General features: G+C 43.1%; 2 protein-coding genes, 2 long non-coding RNA genes and 1 other non-coding gene across 15 annotated transcripts in view; 1 reads left to right on the top strand and 4 right to left on the bottom strand.

The window, feature by feature from the left end:
• Positions 1–10,618, bottom strand: part of LOC129045821 (uncharacterized) — a 44,797-nt gene extending 34,179 nt beyond the window's left edge. For 4 of the 11 annotated variants that reach the window (XR_010411810.1, XR_010411811.1, XR_010411813.1 and 1 more), the window contains exon 1: positions 10,505–10,613. This is a non-coding gene — a long non-coding RNA (uncharacterized LOC129045821). Of the gene's footprint in view, positions 1–10,504 lie in introns of all 11 variants that reach the window. The other 7 variants (XR_010411806.1, XR_010411807.1, XR_010411808.1 and 4 more) reach the window with 5 other exon arrangements.
• LOC123844413 (olfactory receptor 1F1-like) lies at positions 2,235–9,303 on the bottom strand. The gene is given in 2 exon segments (XM_045874865.3): positions 2,235–5,576; positions 5,579–9,303. Coding segments are annotated over 2 exon segments (915 nt in total). The 5' UTR covers positions 6,300–9,303; the 3' UTR covers positions 2,235–5,382.
• A 111-nt stretch (positions 10,619–10,729) lies between the features above and the next one.
• Positions 10,730–12,325, top strand: LOC129045608 (uncharacterized). The gene is made up of 3 exons (XR_008505565.2): positions 10,730–10,868; positions 11,021–11,091; positions 12,065–12,325. It is a non-coding gene; the product is annotated as an uncharacterized LOC129045608 (long non-coding RNA).
• A 4,113-nt stretch (positions 12,326–16,438) lies between these two features.
• On the bottom strand, positions 16,439–17,580 carry LOC123840779 (olfactory receptor 1F1). The gene is given in 2 exon segments (XM_045870547.2): positions 16,439–16,943; positions 16,946–17,580. Coding segments are annotated over 2 exon segments (933 nt in total). The 5' UTR covers positions 17,385–17,580; the 3' UTR covers positions 16,439–16,449.
• Positions 17,581–24,965: 7,385 nt separating this feature from the next.
• TRNAR-CCU (transfer RNA arginine (anticodon CCU)) lies at positions 24,966–25,038 on the bottom strand. The gene has a single exon. It is a non-coding gene; the product is annotated as a tRNA-Arg (tRNA).
• Positions 25,039–25,329: the final 291 nt, after the last annotated feature.

Below are 25,329 nucleotides of genomic sequence, written 5' to 3'. Positions count from 1 at the left end.
TCTAAGCTTTGTTTTGGTTCGAAGCATACTAAAAAAGGACCTTGGATGATACAGTTCAGTCCTGAGTCCTAATTCAAACACTTAAAGGGCACATAAAAACTGTCCTTTATCAACTTTGTATTTTGAGCCTACAGTACCCTTTAAAAAACAGGGACAAAACTGGCTGCCAGCAATGTTATTCTCTTACTTCTTGAGAAGACTGGCTGGGGTCTGCCTGGTTATCACACCTAGAAAACAAAGACTAATTGGCTGCCAAGCAGTGACTGGAGAGGGTGGGGTCCATGGGGCAAGACTGTTCTGTCCCCTATGAAAAGGTCTGACCACACAGTCCTCAAGGCCTTTCGGTGTGTGATACTCCCACGACGCAAACCCCCTCCCCACACCAGGAGGTGCCCTCTGTGCCCTCAGTGCCCTGGGCTGTGGTGCAGATGAGGACCCGTGCAGTCAAAGTCATTGGCAACTACTGTCCCCAAGGCTGGGGCCTGGGCGCCTGACTTCCCTGCACCTACCCCCTGGACCCCAGAGGGTCTGGAACAGAATGTTCCTCACTCCTACCCTTGAGCTCAGAGCAGGATGCCCAGGGTCAGCATCCCCAAACAGGAGTACACTGGGAAGATGTTAGATGAGAAAGTGCTCAATAAGGAGCTGACAACCAGTTAATGAAAAACAGCACACAACAATGAATGGTCTTCCAATAGAGCAGCAAGGGTCAGAACATCTGAAGGACCAGATAATCCGATTCCAGTAGCAACTACAAATTGAAGGCATGCATCCCCTAAAGATGCAGCACAAGGCCCTGGGCTGTAAAAGGAAGCCACATACCCATGGAATTTCTTAAGGTGGGAGGTGGGGGAGAGGGGACATAGAAATTCATTAAAATAAAGAATACATATGCAGCTCCACATTGACAAGTGCTAGGAAGCAAAGGATTCTAGAAGAGTGTTACAGGTGGATTTTCCTGTAGGACTCGGGAAGTGGCCTTTACACTGAGACCAGATGGATGAGATAGTGGAGGAAGGGGGCAGCAAGGGGATATTTCAATAAGAATACATGAACAGACAATTTTTAGGTAAGCTTGAATGGCTACGAGAAGTATGAAAGAATCTTCAGGCTTACTAGTAATCTAAGAATTATAAATTTGAAGAACAAAATGTCATCTTAGGTGTATTAAATGAGCAGCATGTGTGTGTATATGTTTGGCTTGGCAAAAGGGGAATATTAGCACTCATCTATTGTGACAATGTTAAAAAAAACTACGTGTCCCATCAATTTATCTTCTCAATATAAGGAAAAATAGAATACTGAAAATTAAATACAACCTAAATGAATAAATATGTATAATACATAACTAATAAAAAGCAATGCTTTTATCTTAGTTGGCTGGGTGGGTCTCATCCTCTCCATTCTCTCTTTTTTAGAAAGATTTTATTTATTTGAGAGAGCAGGGGGGGAGGGGGAGAGGGAGAAGCAGACTCCCCACTGAGCAGAGAGCCTGATGCAGGACTTGATCCCAGGACCCCGGGATCATGAACCGAGCCAAAGGCAGATGCTTAAGCAACTGAACCACTCAGGCGCCCCTCTTTCCATTCTCACCTGAGCCCACTCCAGTTTCAATTCCAACACTTCACTGAACATTTATAGAGTATTTCACCCAACACCAGCAGAACACACATTCTCAAGTGCATGTGAAACATCACCAAGATGGACCACATCTGGGCCATGAAGCACACTTTAGCAAATTTTAAAAAATAGAAATCATACAGAGTATGCTCTTAGATCGCAGTGAAACTAAACCAGAAATTAATAACATATAACTGGAAAATACCAAAATATTTGTGGAAATTTAACAACACACTTCTAAATAACAGGTCAAAGAATAAATCTCAAGAAATTAAAAAATATTTTGACCTAAATGAAAATGGAAATACAACTTACCAAAACTTGTAGGATGCAGTGAAAGCAATGCTTAGAGGGAAATTTTTAGCACTGGATGCATATATTAGAAAAGAAAGATCTAAAATCAATAATCTAAGTTTCTACCTTGAGATCTACAAAAGAAGAGGAAATTAAATCCAAAGTGAACAGAAGAAAATCCATTTAAAAAAAACACACAATAGGGTGCCTGGGTGGCTCAGTTGGTTAAGCGACTGCCTTCGGCTCAGGTCATGATCCTGGAGTCCCGGGATCGAGTCCCACATCGGGCTCCCTGCTCGGCAGGGAGCCTGCTTCTCCCTCTGACCCTCCCCCCTCTCATGTGCTCTCTCTCTCACATTCTCTCTGTCTCAAATAAATAAATAAAATCTTTAAAAAAAAAACAACAATAGAAATCGATGAAATTAAGAACAGGAAGTCAATAGAGAAAACCAACAAAATCAAAAGCTGATTCTTAGAAAAGTTCAATACAATTGATAAACCTTTAGCCAAGCTAACGAACAAAAGAGAAATGGCACTAATACTACTGCCAGGAATGAAAAAGGGGTCATCACTATGAATCCTTTGGACCTAAAAAGGACACTAAAGGAATATTATTGTGAAAATAAGGGAAACTTTATTTTTTTCTTAAGTAGGCTCCACATCCAGCATGGAGCCCAACATGGGGCTTGAACTCAGGACCCTGAGATCAAGACCTGAGCTGAGATCAAGAGTCCAACACTCAAATGACTACACCACTCATGCACCCCAGGAAACGTCACTTTAAATGGAGTGGGGAGACCAGAAGGAGGAGCTCTCACACCCTACCACTCCTCATCATTTACAGACCCAACAGGAACAGAAGCTTTTTTTTTTTTTAAAGATTTTATTTATTTATTTGAGACAGAGAGAATGAGAGAGAGAGCACATGAGAGGGGAGAGGGTCAGAGGGAGAAGCAGGCTCCCTGCTGAGCAGGGAGCCCAATGCGGGACTCGATCCCGGGACTCCAGGATCATGACCTGAGCCGAAAGCAGTCACTTAACCAACTGAGCCACCCAGGCGCCCAGGAACAGAAGCTTTTTGAGTAGATACTACTTGACTACCTCAGCAGGAGAAAGAAAGGTTTTCTCCTGGCCCAGCAATAACCCAGACAATGACAGTCACAACTCAATGAGGAGGCACTACACTTTGGGACTCCCAGTTAACTCCAATGGACTTTTCACTTATAACAGCCCCTCCCAACTCCCCGCCTTTCTCTATAAAAGAGCAGTCCTCTACTTCGTTTTCAGGGATTGCCTATGGTTTTGCCACTGCTAGCATGTCCCAAATTACAATTCTCTCCTATTCCCAAATAAACCCATTTTTGCTAGTAAAATAACTGACAGTTTTACTTTTAAGGTTAACATTATGAATAACTCTATGCCCACAAATTTTATACTGATAAAAGGATAAAACAGGAATAAATACAATTATAAACATATATGCATTTAACAAGACAGCACCAAAATACATGAAACAAAAGCTGGTTTCTTTCAAAATTTCAAGGAACAGGTACTTTCTATCTTACAAAGAATTCTTGGATATATAGACTAAAAATTGAAATGTTACCATTTATTCCATTAGGCAAGCATATCAATACACAAATATGACAAATATAAAAATCACATGTTAAACTCAGAAACATCCTCTGATTCTGAATTCTGTTTTATACAAGATGTCATTTTACCTATCTCTCTGAAATTAAGGGAAACTACACTATTTTCCTCTTTGTTCCTCAAAATCCAGAGCATCCTGTTAGTGATGTTTTAACCAGTTTCGTATGTTGGTCAGATTTTTATGTTCTGCAATCATTTTCAAAGTAAATTTAGTTATACTTTTAAATAGTATATTTCCCTCATTTTTTTTAAGATTTTATTTATTTATTTGTCAGAGAGAGAGAGAGAAAGAGCACAAGCAGGGGGAGCGGCAGGTAGAGGGAGAAGCAGGCTCCCCGCTGAGCAAGGAGCCCAATGCAGAACTCGATCCCAGGACGCTGGGTGAAGGAAGCCACTTAACCGACTGAGCCACTCAGGCATCCCTCCCTTATGTTTTATTTTAGAAACAGAATTAATAGGCAGCATATTTTCCTAGAGCAACTTGATAGAAATATATAAGTATAGTAAAATAAAATTGTGGGGATGATATAGTAATTTAGAAAAGCTTTATTACAAAATTATAGCAGAAAATCAGGATATAAATTAGTAACTACGTAAAATATCTCTGCACTGACATAAATTGAAGGCAGGCCGTGGAAAAAAAGATGCAGTTGATTGACATGGCTGAGATTCTGGAAGATATTTGTTTAACTTACCCATATTCCTACTGTAATGCTGTGTGACACAGAAAGCTCAGGTAAGAAGATAAAAAATAATTCCTTGAATGCATGGCAAAATTAGGGCTTCTTGGAGCCCTAAATGAACCCTTCCCTTTCCTGCCAGTCTGGCTCTCCAGTAAGATGTCTTCCTATCTCTATGTCTCTGTTGTGAGAAAGAGAAATCAGCGCTGACATACAGGAGATTTCCTGGCATTCACAGCTAGCTGTCGGTGCTCTCCCAATGAACACAGAAACTATCAGTACCACACAAGGTCATTCTGTGACTGTTATGGCGCAAAAAGAGACGACTCTGTAATCATAACTGAACACAAAAACGCGAACACTGTCCAAGCCACAAAAATAACCAAACTCCTCCCCCCTATCCTGGCTGATATGAGTCACTACTACTTCTTTGCCAATCACAGCTTTGGCCTTAGTCTAGTCTTCCCTCCTCTTAGATAAATTTTTTTTTTGAGAGAGAGAGAGTGGGGGGGGGGGGGTTGCAAAGGGAGAGAGAATCTCAAGCAGACTCTCCATGGAGTGCAGAGGCCAATGCAGGGTTTGATCTCACAACCTTGAGATCATGACCTGAGCGGAAATCGAGTCGGATGCTTAACCAACTGAGCCACCCAGGCGCCCCTCCTCGATAAAATATTTTCAGATACTCAATCAGAATCATCCCCACTATGTGACACATGTAATCCAGAGCACAGACCCAATTCTTTAAGTCCTCACTAAATTCACCTCACACAAACTCAAGTCTTTTAGTATGTCCTGTGTAGCACCTTCTTACTAAGATGCTCACTACTTCCCATGGTATGTATTCTCCTTTGTGAGCCTAATAAACCAGAATTATTCAACAAGATATATATATTCCTAGTCAGTTTTGGCTGGAGGGCACTGGCAGTTCTAACAGGTGATTTGGTAAAACGATCTCTCTTTCCACCTTTAACCTGAAGTGGCTATATCAAGTTTGATGTCCCAAGACAGAAACTAGAATAATTTTCAATGACAAATGGCTAAGTTGTGCACAATAGAAAAAACAAATATGATCTTCTTAGAAATTAGTTCCTTCCAAGATTTTCTTAGCCCATTTCATTACGAAGTAGAAAAAATGTCATAGCAACCACTTTTCCAAGAGCCCTTTTATGTCTTTGTTCCTCAGGCTGTAGATGAAGGGGTTCAGCATGGGGGTCACCACGGTGTACATCACAGTAGCTGTGGTGTCCTTCTCAGAAGAGTGTGAGGACAAAGGGCTGAAATACACAGCAATGATGGTGCCATAGAAGAGAGAAACCATGGCCAGGTGGGAGCCACGGTGGAGAAGGCTTTCCATTTTCCCTTTGTAGACAGGACTCTTAGGACAGCAGAGGTAATACGGACATATGAAGCCAAGATGCAAATAAATGGAGTGATCATTATCAACCCTGCTTCGAAAAGAATCATCATCTCATTGAGGTGTGTGTCAGAGCAGGAGAGTTTCAGGAGGGGTGTCACATCACAGAAGAAGTGGGGGATGGCATTGTCTGCACAGAACGAGAGTCAAGCCATCAGCAGGGTATGCAATAGAACATTCAGGTTGGCAATGACCCATGACCCAGCAACCAGCAGGGCACAGAGCTGGTGGGTCATCTTTGTTGAGTAGTGTAAGGGGGCGCATATGGCAACAAAGCGGTCATAGGCCATCACAGCCAGGAGGAAATTGTCCATGTCCATGAACATGAATACAAAATACATCTGTGTGAGACACCCAGAAAAGGAGATGGTCTGAGTCCTGAGTATGTAGTTGGCCAGCATCTTGGGGACAGTGGTAGAGAAGCAGATGTCCACAAAGGACAGGTTGCTGAGGAAGAAGTACATGGGGATGTGAAGGCGGGAGTCCACGCCAATGACCAGGAGGATGAGCAGGTTTCCCAGGACCGTGGCCAGGTACATGCTCAGGAAGAGTACAAAGAGGAGCTGCTGCTGCTGGGGTTGCCTGGAGAGCCCAAGGAGGAGGAACTCAGAAACACTGGACTGGTTTGTCCCTCTCATGAGCTAGATGCAGATGCAGGGAACAGAAGCAGAGCTCAGAAACCTAGAAGCTATGGCTCTGGATACAACAATCCAAGCTCCACCCACACGGTCATGTTAATGAAACCTATATTAGAATTGCTCAGTCAGGATCCACCCCTAGTCTCTACACCTTCAACTTCCAACTCCCAGTCCTAGATGACGGTGGTCCCACTGGACTAATCTTTAAAATTTTGTCAAAAATAAAAACAAACACAGACACAAACAAAGCCCTTCTCTGCCATGTATGTCTCTATGTATGTATGTCTCTTTTAACATTCCCAGGCTTTCTCCCACTTCTTAGTAGCTTACAGAGACAAGTAAAACAGTTGATTATTATCAGTGTATCTCAAGCTCCAGGTGATGGATTCAGGACTCTATCATTCCCTGCATCTGGAAGATTTAACAAAGGAGGTTCTTCAAAGAACCTCCCTCATTAGTAACTATACATATAAATAACTTCACTCATTAGTAAAAAATATATATGTGTGTGTATATGTATATGTATGTATATGTATGTATATATATATATATATATATCTCCTGTTATAATCTTACCTAGAAGAAGTTGGTACTGTGGATAGCAAGGTTTCTTCACCTCTGAGGAACCAACCAATGTTCTTTTTTATTATAAGGTTTGGAAAGTATTGGAAATATTGATAGATCCTGAGTGAGTGAGACGCAGAATTCATTGTCTAGCCCTCTGCACAGAGAAGGATGTTTAGGGGAATTAGAAACAGGTATTTACAGTGGCTTCCATGGCCACTGGGACCAGATTCCCTGAAAGCCTCATCAGAGACAAGTGGAAAATAACTGTCCCATCTATTTCCTGGTCCCTGTGGACCCAACAATGATGACTAAGTATAAGGATCTAACCCCTGGGTCAGAACTTGGGAGATAACTATTCAGGGTGTTCCTGTTACGGAGGAAGAAGTTGGCTTTTTTTCTCAACCAAAATTATGAGGTAGGAAATTACCTAAGCTTTAGAAGGGTTACAGAATTTGGGAAGTCAGAAAAGGACGATAAACGCCCACCAGAATCCACCCCTCTGGTTGCACACATTAACACATATCCCTCTTACCAATTTATGCTTCAGTAGGAGAGACACTATCTGGCCTAACATAACACAACTATATTTCTCACAATATGGGAACAACTCAGGCCCATCAGTTACTGTATCCAGGTCTATAACCAGGATCTCGGCTACTCCAATCATGTTCCCATCATGACATTCTATTACTTCTAAATCAAACTTGAAAGCTAACCAATAACTACATATCCTATGTGTATGTAAAACAGAGGGACAAAGGCAGAGAAAGGAAGAAAGCTAGCTGGCAACAATAGAGAGATAGACACATAACAAAAGAAGGAGGAAAATATGACTGCACATTGTAGTCTTCATTTCCACAGGTAGCCATGAACCCTTAGTTGATATTAATAATTTTCCTTATCTGCAATCTAATTCATGTTCCCTTTGTCTTTAGCCAGCATCTCAGCTGTTCAAGTTTTTAAAAATCGATATAGTAACCCGAACTTTCATGTTGGAGAGATTTGACCTCCTTACAATCCTGCCCAAATAAGATGATCTAGTCTTTCATTAGCTGCCATCAGAAGACATGGCCATTCCAGAATCCACTCCAGGAGATCTTTCCATCCATAATCCTCTCTGCTACCAGTGTGTAACAGCAAAACTATTTTTTAGTCATAGTCAAAGTCATAACAATATTAGACTCTCTTTTTTTGGTCAGTTCATCCAGCAGCAAATTGAGCCCAAATTGACCAGCAAGAAGTCTCTTCAGAGCCCAGTGTTCCTGGGATAAGAAGTAAAATTTTGCAAGTAGATCATTAGGTATTACAAAAAGTAGTGCCCACTTTTACCTCTTGTTTCCTTGCCCCATAAATTCCTGGTTGGTAGAAATTTCAGCAGATATTGTCCACTAGTATGAAACTTACATTGTATCCTGTAAAACAGCACCCTAACCTCACAAGGTAACCTCAACTGGTGCCCAAACTGAGTCTTTAAAAGACCATTTCTCTATTCCATAAGGTCAATTGCTCCAGGTGTTGGTGTACAAGTAAATTCCAGTGAATCACATGGACACCAGCCTTATCCCTTGTATTAATTATCTATTGTTGAGTAACAACTTATCCCCAAACTTAGCAACTTAAAACAGTAAACATTTATCTCACACAAATCCTGTGGGTCAGGGACCTGGTAATGGTTTAGATGAATGGTTCTAGATCAGGATTTGTCATGAGACTGCAGTTAAATTGTCAGCAGGGACCCAGTCATCTGAATGCTTGACTGTGGCTGGAGGAAGGGCTTCCAAGATGGTGTCCTCACATTACCTGTGGCAAGAAAGCCTCAGTTCCTCACATCAACTTCTCCATAGAGCTAACTTGATACGTCCTTGCAACAGAGTAACTGGTTTCCCAGAGCAACTGATTCAAGAGAGCAAGATGGAAACCACACTATCTTTTGTGATGGAGCTCCTACAGTCACACACCATCATTTCCGCAAGATTCTGCTGTTTACACAGTGCAACGGACAGAATGGTTATGTCCCCACAACATTCAGATGTTGAAATCCTAACCTCCAAGGTGATGGTATTGGGAGGCAGTGCCTTTATGAGGTGATCTGGTCATGAGGGCAGAACCCTCACTAATGGTATTAGTGCCCTTATAACAGAAGGTCTGAGAAAGCTCCCTTGTCCCTTCCACTAAGCGAGGTTACACTGAAAGATTGCCATCTATGAACCAGGAGATAGGCTCTCACCAGACACCAAATGTGCCAGCATCTTGATCCTAGATTTCCCAGCCTCCAGAACTGTGAAAAAATACATTTCTGTTGTTTATAACTAGCCAGTCTATGGTATTTTGTTTTAGCAGCCTGAATGGATTAAGACACAGTCAGCCCTCTCCCTGCTCGGCAGGGAGTCTGCTTCTCCCTCTGACCCTCCTCCCTCTCATGCTCTCTGTCTCTCATTCTCTCTGTCTCAAATAAATAAATAAAATCTTAAAAAAAAAAAAAAAAAGACACAGTCAGCCCAAATCAATGTGGGAAGGGATTACACAATATCAGGATCACTGGGGGCCATTTTGGCAACTGGTTATCACATTCTTTTTTATTAAGGATTTATTTATTTATTTGAGAGAGAGAGAGCAGGGGGAGGTGCAGAAGGAGAGAGAGAGAATCCAAGCACTCTCCACTGAGCACGGAGCGCAATCCAGGGCTCAATCCTAGGACCCTGAGATCATGCCCAGAGCCGAATCAAGTCAGATGCTTAACCGACTGAACCATCCAGGCGCCCCTCACATTTCTTTTATGATGAAGTGAATTCCTTACCTTGAAACGATATTTGTGGGATGCAGATGGGATAGATCCATTCATCCCTAATACACAGCCTATCAGTCTTTAAGCCTCAGGTTGATTAGTGCCTTTTCGTGTATATTAGTTTCCTTTTTCTGAGAGCTTCTGTACATTCCCAGATACCTATGCTGACAAAGGTTTTCTACCTGTATCACACCATTTTCATTGTATCATCTTGATTAAGTGACAAGTGATACATGGAAAGTCATAAAGATCCTAAGTCTGAGGACCAAGGATCACACCTTAACCTCTCCTTTACGTTTGCAGTATAGGCCACTGTCTCCAGAACCAAATGCATACATCAACATTGCCTCCTACATTAGGAATCTTGGAAGCTTAAAGCAGCAATTCTCAAACATTAACGTGCACAGAAATCACCTAGGCATGTTGTTAAAGCAATGAATCTGAATCAGGAAGTCTGGGATGCAGCCTGAGATTATGCATTTCTAATAATCACCCAGGCAATGCCTGGTCCTCGGAGTACAGAGGCGCCCTTACTCTGAGAAGGGCCCGAGCCACCTACACCCGCTTTTGCGCTGCTGGATCCTCAGCCAACCTCGCCTTTTGAAAGGATATCCAAACTGTAAGTCAGACCTTGACTTCAGACAGTCCCAGCCTGTGGAAATAGAAGATAGGATTCCTAAACACCTGTGACCCATCCTAACCAGGAAGGGAAGACGATGGGGCAGAGCCCTAAAGGACCGGAGCAGGTGCAGCGGAAGGCTCATGGGACCCGCCAGTTGCCCAGGTTTTGTGGGCACCAACCCCAGAGTGCCTCTTTACGCCATTTCGGGGGGAAAGAGTCAGAGCCACTTACGGCAGCGTAGAGCCCCCATTCCACGCTGGAGTCACCAGCCTGCCGCACTTCGGAGAAAGACTAAGCCTCACCTCCTCGCAGAGACCTTGCAGAGCGGAGACTCCGCTCCTCCTATCTAATTGGGCAAGAGTACGCTGGGCGGGGGCGACGCAGCCTCTGACTGGTTCCGTTTGAGGGCGGGTACAGCGCTTCCGGGAAGTGATTCCGACGGATCCGCCTCTCCCGCGCTGCGCCTGCGTGTGGCCGACTGTTTGAGGGCGGTCGTCCGGCTCGCCGGCGACTCCGGACACCCGGTGGGCGGAGGGGACGTGCGAAATGTGAGAAAAGTGCGAAATTAAGGGGCTCAAAAGGCTTAGTAATCAAAGTAAGTAATATTTCAGTGCAGTGGTTTTTTTTTTTTGGGGGGGGGTTGCAGTTTTTTTTTTAAAAAGCAAGTTAATGCAAAAAATCTTTTAACAAAATATAAGAATTTTAAAGACAAGCTGAAAGTTGATATTATTTAACACCTTCGCTTAGTCAAGAGAAATTGTGAAGTACGGCAGTTCTCTCAGTTGAAACAGGCAAAGAAGATTCTGAAAACATTACTGGTGAGTTTACTCATACTAAGCTAGTGTCAAAGATAAACACAGCCAGACATTAGTTAAAGCAGTGAAAACTGATTTTATTCAGTAACTACTGACGGTAGGGGAAGGAGCTGAGCTCCATTCCATTTTCTGCAGAGGTGATTGGGCATTTTAAAGGGAGAATGAGGAAGTAGGGAGCGGGAATAGCAGAAGCTTCAGCAGTCAGGGAAATGAAAAATTACAAAAAGCTGGATGAGAGGGTTGGTCCTTGTGAAACATCTGGGTTTGCTAATTGGCCCTTATGGAAGCAAGGCTCCTACCCTACCATAAAGACAGGATCCCTGTCTTCAGGTGTTTCTGGAACAAATGGTACATTCTTTTGGCAGCCTTGGTTTTTCTGAGGCAGGCAGTAAGGACACCTAGGGTCATCCTAGGGATGTGGCCTTGAGCTGTTGGGTGTTAGTTGTTCAAGTCTTTTAGGCCAAAGTTGAACATAGTCAAGAAGAGGGAGGAGCCTGATTAGAGTTTGGTCAAGAAGGGACTCTATCCTTGGAAAAGTAAAATTATAAAAGATTCTGATTTGGGTGTAAATAAAATATTGCAGTTAAAATAATGTGAGTTTAGGGGTTCCTGGGTGGTTCAGTTGGTGGAGCATGTGACACTTCATCTCAGAGTCCTTGAGTTTGAGCCCCACTTGCGTTAGGCATGGAGCCTACTTAAAAAATAAATAAAATAGGGGCGCCTGGGTGGCTCAGATGGCTAAGCGTCTGCCTTCGGCTCAGGTCATGATCGCAGGGTCCTGGGATCGAGTCCCGCATCGGGCTCCCTGCTCCTTGGGAGCCTGCTTCTCCCTCTGCCTCTCTCTCTCTGTCTCTAATGAATAAATAAATAAAATCTTTAAAAAAATAAAAAATAAATAAAATAATAAAATAAAATGTGAGTTTAAATATACCTACTTTTATTTATTTTTTTTTTTAAGATTTTATTTATTTGACAGAGACACAGCGAGAGAGGGAACACAAGCAGCAGGAGTGGGAGAGGGAGAAGCAGGCCTCCCGCGGAGCAGGGAGCCCGATGCGGGGCTCGATCCCAGGACCCTGGGACCATGACCTGAGCCGAAGGCAGATGCTTAACGACTGAGCCACCCAGGCGCCCCTAAATATACCTACTTTTAAATTTTTCAATATTTTTGTAACCACTTTAAATGTAAAAAAAATAACCATTAAAAAATACATTAAAACACGCATATCAAGTTTCATTATGGCTTGGAAGTTCTGATGTGAGGTGGCAGAGAGCTGAACCAAGCCCATCAACTCCTTTAGGAAACTTCATCATCCTCTACAAGTAACTTCCCCATATTGAATCATTCATATAATCATTTATTCACATGAGAGAATTGTTGAGCAACCACAATATTGCAGATACTATTGAAAAATCTGGTCCCTGCACTCATGGAGTACAGCCTAGTTGGGGTAGGGGGGACAGGGAGAAAAACACAAAATAATTTCCTCAGCATACTGACTTCTGCTTCTCATTATTCGTGAAACATGCACTTTATATGAACCAGACCCAGGAACTAACACTCTGTGTGCAAATGTGAATAATGACTCATTTCTTATTTCAAAGGCCTTATATGTTCATAGTGGAAGACCCCATAAGAATGCAAACACCTGCAACTGAAGGTTGTACAGGTCATATGGAAAAGATAAGGCAAGCAGTCCTATTGGGTGGTGTATTGGTTTCCTAGGCCTGCCGTAACAAAGTATCATAAATTAGGTGACTTTAAACAACAGAAATTTATTCTCTTACAGTTTTGGAGACTAGAGGTCCAAAATTAAGGCGTTGGCAAGAATGGTTCGTTCTGGAGGCTCTGAGAGAGAATCCGTTTCATGCCCCTTTTCTAGCTTCAGTGGCTGCCATCAACCCTTAGGGTCCTCACTTAGGATTGCTTCATGCCAACAATCCTTAGTGATGCTTGTAGATGTACCATTCCAGGCTCTGCCAATCTTCACGTGGCATTATTCCTGAGGATCTTTGTGTCTTCACATGGTGTTCTCTCTGTGGGTAGCTGTGTCCAAATTTCCCTCTTCTTAGGAGGACAGCAGTCATTGAAATTGGACCTGCCCTAATCCTGTATGACCAAATCTTAACTTGATTACATCTGTAAATACCCTATTTCCAAATAAGGTCATATTAATAGGTACTAGGAGTTAGGACTTGAACATCTTTTGCAGGCTGGGGGACACAATCCCACTCACTACAGTAGGGAATAATATTGAGGAATGATAGGGAAGTAGTATGCAGAGCACTTAGTGACTGATTGGATATGTGGGATTAGGGCAAGTGTAGGAGGATTGCAACATTGATTGAGAACCACTAATTGAGATAGGCAGTGCAGGCAGGAGAGAAATGCATCTGTGCTTGTTGGGATGGATCATGGTATGATGGTGGCAGTGTGGATTCCATGGGTTCCATTAGGAAGTGTTGGGTGTGAAGACATCCAGTCTGGGCAGAATGGATATATAGGTCAAGGGGAGGTCTGACAGATATGGATTCAGAAGTCACAAGAACATAGATGTGGTTAAAGACACGAAGTAGATGTGATTGCCCATGAACAGAGGATAGACAGAAAAGAAGTCCAAGCATATAAACCCAAGAGGAAAACAAATGTTTATAAAATGGTAGAAGAGGAGGAGGTGGCAAAACAAATGGAGCAAAGAGACACAGAAACACGCAGAGATCAGTGTTTAAGAAGCTAATAGAGTAGTGAGTTTTAAAAAGAAACTAGTGGTGGGACGCCTGGGTGGCTCAGTCAGTTAAGCGTCTGCCTTCGGCTCAGGTCATGATCTTGGAGTCCTGGGATCGAGTCCCGCATGGGGCTCCCTGCTCAGCAGGGAGCCTGCTTTTCCCTCTGCCTGCAGCTCCCCCTGCTTGCGCTCTCTCTCTCTCTGATAAATAAATAAAATGTTTAAAAAAAAAAAGAAACTAGTGGTAAACAATGACACATGCACAGAAAAATCAAGCAAAATGACTGAATAGCAACACTGTATTTTGTAAAATTATTTTTTTTAAAGATTTTATTTATTTGAGAGAGAGAGACTGAGAGAGAGAGAGCATGAGGGGGGGAGGGTTGGGAGGGTCAGAGGGAGAAGCAGACTCCCTGCCGAGCAGGGAGCCCGATGCGGGACTCGATCCTGGGACTCCAGGATCATGACCTGAGCCGAAGGCAGTCGCTTAACCAACTGAGCCACCCAGGCGCCCTATTTCGTAAAATTATTATCTCCAAATAAAATACTAAATGTTGTTTCAATAAATAGTCACTAATGCGGCAAATGGACTAGACAGTAATACTTAACCTTTGATTATGCAACATGGTATATCTGTTCTTTTCCTTTGTTGTCATTCTGTCATTGTTACTATTATTAAAAGACCTCTCAGGGGGCACCTGGTGGCTCAGTAGGTTAAGCATCTGCCTTCAGCTCAGGTCATGGTCCCTGAGTTGAGCTCCCTGCTCAGCGGGGAGTCTGCTTCTCCCTCTCCTTTGGCCCCTCTCCCTCCCCTACCCTGCCCCGCTCTCAGGATCACTCTCTCTCTCTCAAATAAACAAATAAAATATTTCTTTAAAAAGCTAAAAGACGTCTCAGATTGGGTTCTCCAGAAGCACATGCTATCATTCCCCTATTCAGTATTAATAGTTTGCAAATGCAATAAGTGTCAGGAGCCAAGCTTTTTATGGGTGTCCAAGGTGAATAGTTTATGCGTGTGATCCCTGAGCATCTCAAAGTCTTTAGAGTGCCTAAGGGCAAAGAGGAAGGGGGAGAGGAAGCAGCAATAAACAGACTACACAGTATCACATATATAACTCCAAGAGGAGTTTTCTGTGGGAACTCAGGAGAGGGAATGAGAATCTCAGCCTAGAGGAATCACCAAAGGCTTCATAGGGGAAATATTGACTGGGATCTTGAAGGTTCAGAGAAGGTTTTCCCCTCAGGGGGAAAGACTAGGCATCCTGAACAGATGAAAAAGCAAATGTTAATCTGTTTCTTCAAAATCAAAGGAACACCTTATTGCTAAATATACCCCCATAAAGCAAGGCAATCAAATTGGAGGATGAGACATTGCCACAGACTGCGCACCCCTCCAAAATATCAAAATGTGTGAAACCTAACCCCCGATGTGTAGTATTTGGAGGTGGGACCTTTGGGAGGTGACTAAGTCATGAGTGGGGGACCCCTCATGAAGGGATTAGTGTCTTCATAAAATAGACCCCAGAGAGCTTCCTAACCCCTTCTACCACCTGAGGACACAGAAAGAAGAACCAAGAAGCAGGCTCCCATCTGACACTGAATCTGCTGACACCTTGATCTTGGACTTCCAGCCTCCAGAACTGTGAGAAATAAATGTTTGTTGTCTCAGCTACAAAGTGTATGGTGTTTTTGTTAGAGCAGCCTAAACAGACTAATAGGAGCACTAAAAATTATGAAGTATTCTTTGGATCCCACGTGAGGCTCAGGAATGTGAGTTCAGCCAACAGACCAGCCCTCTCAGCCTAGGAACACTTGAGCCCACAGAAAACTTCAGTGACTTTTCCACCTCTATTGTTATTACTCTCATTAGGCATCAGATTTCTTCTTAGGGTTTCTAGGCTCACTCTTCATAATGAGCAATCATAAAGTACATCCAAAGCAGCATGATTGTCAACTCAGAAATTACATTAGAACCCCCTGGGGAACTTAAAGGGGGAAAATGCCAATGCCTGGATCCCACTCCAGAAATTCTGCTTTAATTGGTCAAAGCTTGGTCCAGCAACCATATATATGGTGTCAAAACTCCCCAGGCGATACTGTCATGTAACCACTATTGAAAAACACTGCCTTAAATTCTGAGAGCATTTCCAAAAAGGAAGTGAAAACAAATTTGGTTATGTGTAAATTTTTAGAGTGATCACCTAGAAAGGAAAAACTTGACCTTTATGCAAAGAAGGTTTAAATACAGTAATTAGAGGGCGCCTGGGTGGCTCAGTTGGTTAAGCGACTGCCTTCGGCTCAGGTCATGATCCTGGAGTCCCTGGATCGAGTCCCGCATCGGGCTCCCTGCTCGGCGGGGAGCCTGCTTCTCCCTCTGACCCTCCCCCCTCTCATGCTCTATCTCATTCTCTCTCTCAAATAAATAAATAAAATCTTTAAAAAATAAATAAATACAGTAATTAGAAACAAAATTACCCATTTAAAGGAGCAGGGTTGTACTTAAGACTAAGTTCATTCATAACTGTCTATTGAGAGTATTTATTCTAAGTTCCTTGCATACACTTTGATAGCTTCATTTCAGTAAGTTGCCAAAGATTAATATGCCTGGGAAAATAGGTCCATTATACTTTTATCACTAAGAGCATGTCTTCTTGCCCATCATTTTTTGTAGGGCCTTTTTCAAGTCCCTGTTCCTCAGGCTGTAGATGAAGGGGTTCAGCATGGGGGTCACCACTGTGTACATCACAGTAGCTGTGGTGTCCTTCTCAGAAGAGTGTGAGGACAAAGGGTTGAAATACACAGCAATGATGGTGCCATAGAAGAGAGAAACCATGGCCAGGTGGGATCCACAGGTGGAGAAGGCTTTCCATTTTCCCTTTGTGGATGGGACTCGCAGGACAGCAGAGGTAATACGGACATATGAAGCCAAGATGCAAATAAATGGAGTGATCATGATCAGAGAACCCTCAGTCAGAATCATCACCTCACTGAGGTGTGTGTCGGAGCAGGAGAGTTTCAGGAGGGGTGTCACATCACAGAAGAAGTGGGGGATGGCATTGTCTGCACAGAACGAGAGTCGAGCCATCAGCAGGGTATGCAATAGAACATTCAGGTTGGCAATGACCCATGACCCACAACCAGCAGGGCACAGAGCTGGTGGGTCATCTTTGTTGAGTAGTGTAAGGGGGCGCATATGGCAACAAAGCGGTCATAGGCCATCACAGCCAGGAGGAAATTGTCCATGTCCACGAACATGAATACAAAATACATCTGTGTGAGACACCCAGAAAAGGAGATGGTCTGAGTCCCGAGTATGTAGTTGGCCAGCATCTTGGGGACAGTGGTAGAGGAGAAGCAGATGTCCACAAAGGACAGGTTGCTGAGGAAGAAGTACATGGGGATGTGAAGGCGGGAGTCCATGCCAATGACCAGGAGGATGAGCAGGTTTCCCAGGACCGTGGCCAGGTACATGCTCAGGAAGAGTACAAAGAGGAGCTGCTGCTGCTGGGGTTGCCTGGAGAGCCCAAGGAGGAGGAACTCAGAAACACTGGACTGGTTTGTCCCTCTCATGAGGCTGGAAGCCTGAGTCCAGAGGCAGATAAAGCAGGAAAAATTCAAAAGCCTGGAAAATGATGGTTAAAGTGGAGCAACTAAGAAGACTGCAAGGAGAAAGGCTATGTGACATCAGTGAGGCATTAGAACCTTCCTCCCTGTGTGTTTGGCCAATGATGGTCTTTTCTGTGCCACCATTTTTTCATTAGCAAAATGAGGGCAGTGCCTCTGGAAGGACATTGAAAGACTGGGACAATGGTTGTATCCATAAATTCTTTTTATGTTTGAACTTTCTATCATGACCTTGTATCTTCAAATAGTGTCATAAATCACTATAGATATAAGAATATTAATAGACATATTAATATTTATAATGAGTACTGGAGCACATACATAAGTGATTACCATACAGCCTGACATATAGTAAGCACATATCCTAATATATGGATATTGATGTCATTATTATCATTAGTGGTGTTGCCTTAGAGGACATTTTTCAGGTCCATTATCTCTAATGTGGACATGTTACACATTCCTAACATGTTTGCTCTGAGGATGATATCAGTGATCAATCAATATGATAATATTGCTGCTGCTGCTTCCTGGGCTCACATTTTCTGAGCACTTTACAGAGCTCTGAGCCAGCCCTTCTTGGTTATGTCCACTGAGCTCCCTCAATCTAACCTGTAAAATGGAAATGGAAATGACCCAGAGTTATGGACAGAAACTCAGCCAGTTGGTTCTCTCCACAGTTCAGGTCTCATAAACATACAAGACATATATGGTCATGACTAGGTGATTGCAAGGGATGGTTGATGATCTCAGAACTGTTTCTTTGGCTCCACTTTAAAGAAAGATGCAGTGAGGAGTGCCCCCACAAAAGGTTTGCACCTTAACAATCAGTTATTGATAAAGTCCCACTGATCTGACTCTTACCCCAGAAAGAATGGCAGTCATCACAGTCACCAGAAGTCCCAAGCTTGCTTCACTTTTCCGGACCTGGCCAGAGATCATTGGTTAGAGGAAAAGGGACTTGTCACTGGTGTTTTCAGGCTAAGTTTGCTTGAATAAGGGTTGGAGTACACAGACTCAACCCTTGGTGCAGGAAGGATGTTTGGGGGAATCAGAGGACCAGCTCTTTACAAGAGCCTCCATGGCCACTAGGGCCATATTCCCTAAGAGCCTCATTAGAGACAAAGAGCAAGTAATTGTCCCTTCTCCTCCTTGGGCTCTTTTGGATCCAACATTGATAATAAAGTCCTGCCATCATATTGCTGCTTTAGAGCTTGGCAACATTGGAAATGAAGCACTCTTCGGGGAAATCATTAGCAATCATTTTTCTGCTAGAGAAAACTCACAATCCTATATTTTATCCTCCACCCAAGCTGGGGTGCTTTCCTTGTTAGGAAATATACATGACGCTGTATATGAATTAAGAGAATAACATTTGGATTCACACAGATGTGCACTTAAATCCCAGATCCAACATTACCAGTTGTATGATCTTGAGAAATCTATCAACCTTCACAGAATCACAAAATAATGTTCATCTTGTACAGATGTGCAGATTAAATCAGGTAATATATGTTAAACATCTCATGACCCCTAATCTCATCAATGCACTGGGCTTAGACCATGTCCACTATGTGGAGGCTGAAGATACTAAGTGATATTTATATCCTTCACTCTCTGCTCAATCATCTATGTTCTGGATAAATGTCATTTGGAAATAGTGTCTTGTGTTTATCTTCATATGGCAATAGTCATTTTTATAAGGGGCCAGTTGACAAGTTTTTTATTCTATATTTGAATTTGGGGGTAAATGTGGTAGAATAGGAACCACTGTTGAGTCCATTTATAAATTAGTACGACATGGATGTCAATAAGGAACGTAGAATTTCTGAGTCTAATAGTTACTACTCCATAGTACCGGAGGCAAGATCTGGCTTTTTTTTTTTTTTTTAAGATTTTTTTTTTATTTGACAGAGAGAGACACAGCGAGAGAGGGAACACAAGCAGGGGGAGTGGGAGAGGGAGAAGCAGGCTTCCCGCTGAACAGGGAGCCCAATGTGGGGCTTGATGTGGGGCTGGATGTGGGGCTCAAAGTGGGGCTCAATCCCAGGACCCTGGGATCATGACCTGAGCCAAAAGCAGATGCTTAACTGACTAAGCCACCCAGGCATCCCCTCACCTTAACTTTTAAAACAGCTTCCTAATTTATCCTTTTGTCTTAAGTGTTCCTTCTCCAATCCTTTGTTCAACTCAGCTGATGGAACAACTAGTGGATCATAGTAACCAGATTTTTTGTTCAAGGACATTCTTTCCCATTTCCATTCTTTGGATCTGTTTGGGAAACTCCTCCCCTCCTCCATTTAGTCCTGATGATAATGTACATCACTAGATTCTCACATGGAATGCATTGGATTTATGAGCCAGGATGACCAGAACACCCCACTCTCCCATCCAGAGTGGTTGGTTCAGATTTGGGCATGGATCCAAGAAGGAATGATCACAGCCTTGCCTGGAATTAATAAGTAAACACTGGAAGAGGCACTTGGCTGGCTCAGGCAATAAAGCATGTGACTCTTGATCTTGGGGTCCTGAATTTGAGCCCCATGTCAGGGGTAGGGTTTACTTTAAAAAATTGCAAAGCCTCATTCCAAATCTCTGTACTCTGTATCATCCCACAGTGCCGGTACCCAAAAGGGAATAAATCTTTTTTAAAAGCTTAAAAATAAAACACTGGTAGAGAGAAGTTCTCTGTACCCAGTGATTGCTAGTCTAGGAGGATGTGAGTTTGGAGCTACTGGTGGCCATCTTGTCTGCTACATGGAGAGAGGCAGTCTGTAGAATGAAGTCAAACAGAAACAAACCAAATAGATAAGAAGTACAGGCCCTGATGTCATTATTTGGGTCCCTTCATCTAGCCCTGCTTGAAACTTGCAAGAACTTTGGACTTTGCAATTACATCCACCAATAGATTCTACTTCTCCTTAAGCTGATAGGAGTTAGTTTTCTATCACTGGCAAACAATGTCTTTAGTAATCCAGGGACTATTTTTCCCCTCTCCCACAGATTCTTGATAATTAACATTGTGAGGTGTTTTTTGGCCTGTTTTTGGAGATAGAATGTGCAGAACTTGGTATCTGATAACATGTGTCTGATGGATACATGAGGACTCATTATGACCCTGAAGTTCTTATGTTGAGTTACTAGGAGTAGGTGAATATTTATTAAGACATCATAATCAGGGGCACCTGAGTGGCTCAGTCATTAAGTGTCTGCCTTTGCCTCAGGTCATGATCCCAGGATCCTGGGATCAAGCCTCGCTTCAGGCTCCCTGCTCGGCGGGAAGCCTGTTTCTCCCTCTCCCACTCACCCTGCTTGTGTTCCCTCTCTCGCTGTCTCTCTCTCTGTCAAATAAATAAATAATAATAATAAATCTTAAAAAAAAAAAAGACATCATAATCAGCATGAAGAATACATTGTTCGTAAATAACCCAAAGTGGAAGATCAGTTAGAGTAGCACTCTGGTTTCCAGAAGACATTTTTTTTTAGTGATTCAACTGCCACTTCTGATTGAAGTGTATGGCTTTTAGGAGTAAACCTTTAATATTATCAACTCAGGAAAGTAAACTTTACAGTGCATAAGATCAAAAGCTTTATAGGTACCTTAAACCTCAGCAGGGAGTCTGCCTCTCCCTGAGCTTGTGTGCTCTCTTTCTCTCTCTCTCTCTCTCTCTGCATCAAACAAATAAATAAAGCCTTTTTTAAAAAGATAAAAAAAAAAAAAACTTCTGCACAGCAAAGGAAACAGTCAACAAAACTAAAAGGCAACCTGCAGAATCAGAGAAGATATTTGCAAATGACATATCAAATAAAGGGCTACGGGACACCTGGGTGGCTCAGTCGTTAAGCATCTGCCTTCGGCTCAGGTCATGATCCCAGGGTCCTGGGATCGAGCCCCGCATCAGGCTCTCTGCTCAGCAGGAAGCCTGCTCCTCCCTCTCCCATTCCCTCTGCTTGTGTTCCCTCTCTCGCTGTGTCTCTCTCTGTCAAATAAATAAATAAAATCTTTAAAAAAAACAAATAAAGGGCTAGTATCCAAGATCTATAAAGAACTCAAGACCCAAAAAACAAATACTCCAGTCAAGAAACAGGCAGAAGACATGAACGGACATTTCTCCAAAGAAGACATACAAATGGCCACCAGACACATGAAAAAATGCTCCACGTCACTTGTCATCAGAGAAATACAAATCAAAAGCACAATGAGATACCACCTTACACCAGTCAGAATGGCTAAAATTAGCAAGACAAGAAATAACAAATGTTGGGAAGGATGTGGAGAAAGGGGAACCCTCTTACACTGTTGGTGGGAATGCAAGCTGGTGCAGCCACTCTGGAAAACAGTATGGAGGTTCCTCAAGAAGCTAAAAATAGAGCTACCCTACAACCCAGCAATTGCACTCCTAGGTATTTACCCCAAAGATACAGATATAGTGATCCAAAGGGGCACACACACCCCAATGTTCATAGCAGCAATGTCCACAATAGCCAACACACACACACACACATTCCTATGCAATGGAATATTACTCAGCCATCAGAAAGGTTGAATACTTACCCTAGCCCTGCTTGAAACTTGCAAGAACTTTGGACTTTGCAATTACATCCACCAATAGATTCTACTTCTCCTTAAGCTGATAGGAGTTAGTTTTCTATCACTTGTTCCAATGTGGATGGAACTGGAGGGTATTATGCTGAGTGAAATAAGTCACTCAGAGAAAGATAATTATCATATGGTTTCACTCACATGTGGAATATAAGAAACAGCACAGAGGATCATAGGGGAAAGGAGGGAAAACTGAATGGGAAGTCATCAGAGAGGGAGAAAAACCATGAGAGACTCTTAACTATAGGAAACAAACTTGAGGGTTACTGGAAGGGAGGTGGGGGGATGGGGTAACTGGGTGATGGGCATTAAGGAGGGCTCGCGATGTGATGAGCACTGGGTGTTATACACAACTGATAAATTACTGAACACAACATCTGAAACTATGATGTACTATATGTTGGCTAATTGAGTTCAAATTAAAAAATATAGAGAGAAAAATGATAGAAATAGGAAATCTTCATTCTTTAACTCCCAGTGAAATAAATGTTTGAGACAATGATTATGAATGAATGTTAAAATAATATGTAATAAGTTGTTGGGGAACAGGATATTCACATAGTATCAAATTATATCACTTTACAGGTTACTTGCTAATTTCAAAGAAGGGAAATATACCATTATAAGAATTGCTTTTATTAAGTCACTGCCACGAACTATCTTTCCCAGTGACACAACCTTTACCAAGTTATCAAGTAGCATCACTAATACCTTCAGCTGCAGTGCAACACCGTAGGATGTATTGAAGCCTTCTCTTTTTCCAGTTCCACCAGTGAGAAAACTGGTTCCCATTAGCCTCAATATATTAAGTTATCTGTTCAGCCCTCTGTACATAGCCCATTTCCTGACCCCACCAAGCTGCCTTCTAGATTGGCCATGGCAGGCCACCCTGCCCTGCCACCTGGCCCTGTGCCAAGCTAGTTCTCCTGTCAGATCTCAAATGAGAACTGTTTGCACCAATATTTATGGGCTTGATTCTCTAGACCAGTGGCTCACAACCATGAGACATTGGACATATGGAGACACTTTTAGTTGTCACAACTATGGGGAAACTACTGGCATCTAGAAGGTAAAGGCCAAGGATGCTGTTAAACATTCCAGAGTGCACAGGATGGCCCCGTACAACAGGGAATGATCTGGTTCACAATGTCAAAAGTGCCAAGATTGAGAATAGAATACATCTAATTAAGCTGATATAGTACTATGCACATCATCTTTCTGAGTCTTGCTAACTTAAGTTTCATTCAAGGACATCTACTGGGCATGGATTTAAGGAAAATCTGCTTTCCCACCCTTCTGCTGCCTAGTACACAAGCAGAAAGGGACACCTATGCCCACCATGGGACTTGAACCCAAGACTCTGGGATTCAGTCTCATGCTCTACTGACTGAGCTAGCCGGGCACATGACTGCCATATCTACTCAGAGAAGAGTGTAAATACCGTTGGCATGACCACCAGGATAGAGCAGGGCCACCAGGACTGTTGACTGAAGAAGTGCACACAGCGGAGCAGGATTTGGCCCAGGTCTCCTGGTCAGCAGATGGCTCAGGGACTCTGCTGGCCAGGATCCTGAGACAGGGGCTCAACAACAAAACCCACCCAGCAGGAATGCACCCCCTAGCTCGGAACTTCTGTCTTCCCATAAGCTGTAGGTCCCAAAGGCGCCCCAACATACCCAAAGCCACTGGCCTCACAGAGTTATTCATTCACTCATTGAACACCAACTCTAAGTATCTACTGCAATACAGCAGTTAACAAAATGGATTTTTTTAAAACAGAAGAAGAAAGGGAGTTGGATTCCGGACCAGGGGACGATGCTGCTTTTCATTTTTGTTTTCTTCCTCACCAGGCTCGATGCCTGCAGCTTAACAGAGCACACCAACATTTAACCTCAACAGGAAATGCGTTAGGCATCTTCTCCTGTTTGATTGACCCTCTCTCCCCTGTTTTGATACTAGCCCTGCTCGCTTTCATTATTAAAAGAAGAAGAAGAAGAAAAAAAAAGCATTGGAGGTGGCTGCTCTGAGATTTGATTTCAGACCCCGCGCACCTGAGCAAGAACGCAAGTTTGGCATGGCATATCCGAGGACACAGGACCTTCAGGTCACCACAGTGCTATTTTATACACCAAAGACAGTGTTTGCTAGACACCAAAATCCTGGCCTGACCCCAAGACTCTAACAAGTCACTGGAGGAACTATAAAAAGTCACAGAAGTAACTCAGTTGAAACAACAGAACTCCAGGCAGAAAATCACCCACAATCTTAACCCAGATCAAGTCAACATTACCATTGGCCCGGGTCACCTCGATTCTCTCCACATGCCCATTCAGTTCTGACATTGACCTCTCACAGGTGCAACCTCTGCTCTCCACATTTTCTGTTTACCTCTTGAGCTGCATACTTTGCATTTTGCTAGTGTCTATTTTCTCCCCTTGCCTGTGTGGCCCTGAAAGTTCACAGCCTTTTACACCCATTTCTTTTCTGGGCACTCGTGCAAAAACAACTGGGGTTTGGGAGTTACTGTTTGTTTTAGAAAAAGGGATCACATGACTCTCATAGTGGGATGTTTCAGATCAATAGACCAAGGTTCTTTTTGAGGTTGAACAACATGAATGTGTTACTTAGCCAATTAATCTTACATAGGCATCAGTACTAAGATTTACACAAGTGTGGATAGTAGACATAGGAGTACATTGCTCTTTCCCTTGTGATTAGATAGAAGACAAGAAAACCTCTCGCTCTTACTTTAAGGATGGTGCAGCAAACTCCTTTGAGTTCCACAGGTTTTCCCCTCAGGCTGTATTTCGCTCTCGCTCTTACTCTAAGGATGGTGCAAACCTCTCGGAGTTCTGCAGGTTTTCCCCTCCCTTAGACTGTAGTTCTTCGTGTAACCTAATCTAAAACACCCATCACACACCTATTACCCCAGGTGGGACTCGAACCCACAACTCCTGGCTTAGGAGGCCAGTGTCTTACCCATTAGGCCACTGGGGCAGCTGCTAAACCGTTTGCTTACTGGCTAGAAAGAGTTCCAGAGATTGGTGTGGGTATTCCTCAGAATCAGGCTGAGTTTCTTTGGCGTTCCAGCGTGCATTCAAAAGCCTTCAGGAACAGCTGTAAACGAAACAAATTCGCCCTCCTCTGCGTTCCTGCGGCTCCTCGGGCACCGGCCTCGCGGAGTCTGGCTCTTCCGTTTCCTCCAGAAGGAGTCCCACGCTCAGAAATCCGCTGGATTCTCCTTCAGATGAATGGATTCAGAGAGCAGTAGGGGACTCCGGTCGGATC

Source organism: Mirounga angustirostris, unplaced genomic scaffold (assembly GCF_029215605.1).
Source record: "Mirounga angustirostris isolate CCGP_5_RB_7025 unplaced genomic scaffold, mMirAng1.0.hap1 SCAF_5, whole genome shotgun sequence".
NCBI lineage: Eukaryota > Metazoa > Chordata > Mammalia > Carnivora > Phocidae > Mirounga > Mirounga angustirostris.
This window is presented reverse-complemented; position numbering and strand designations above follow the sequence as displayed.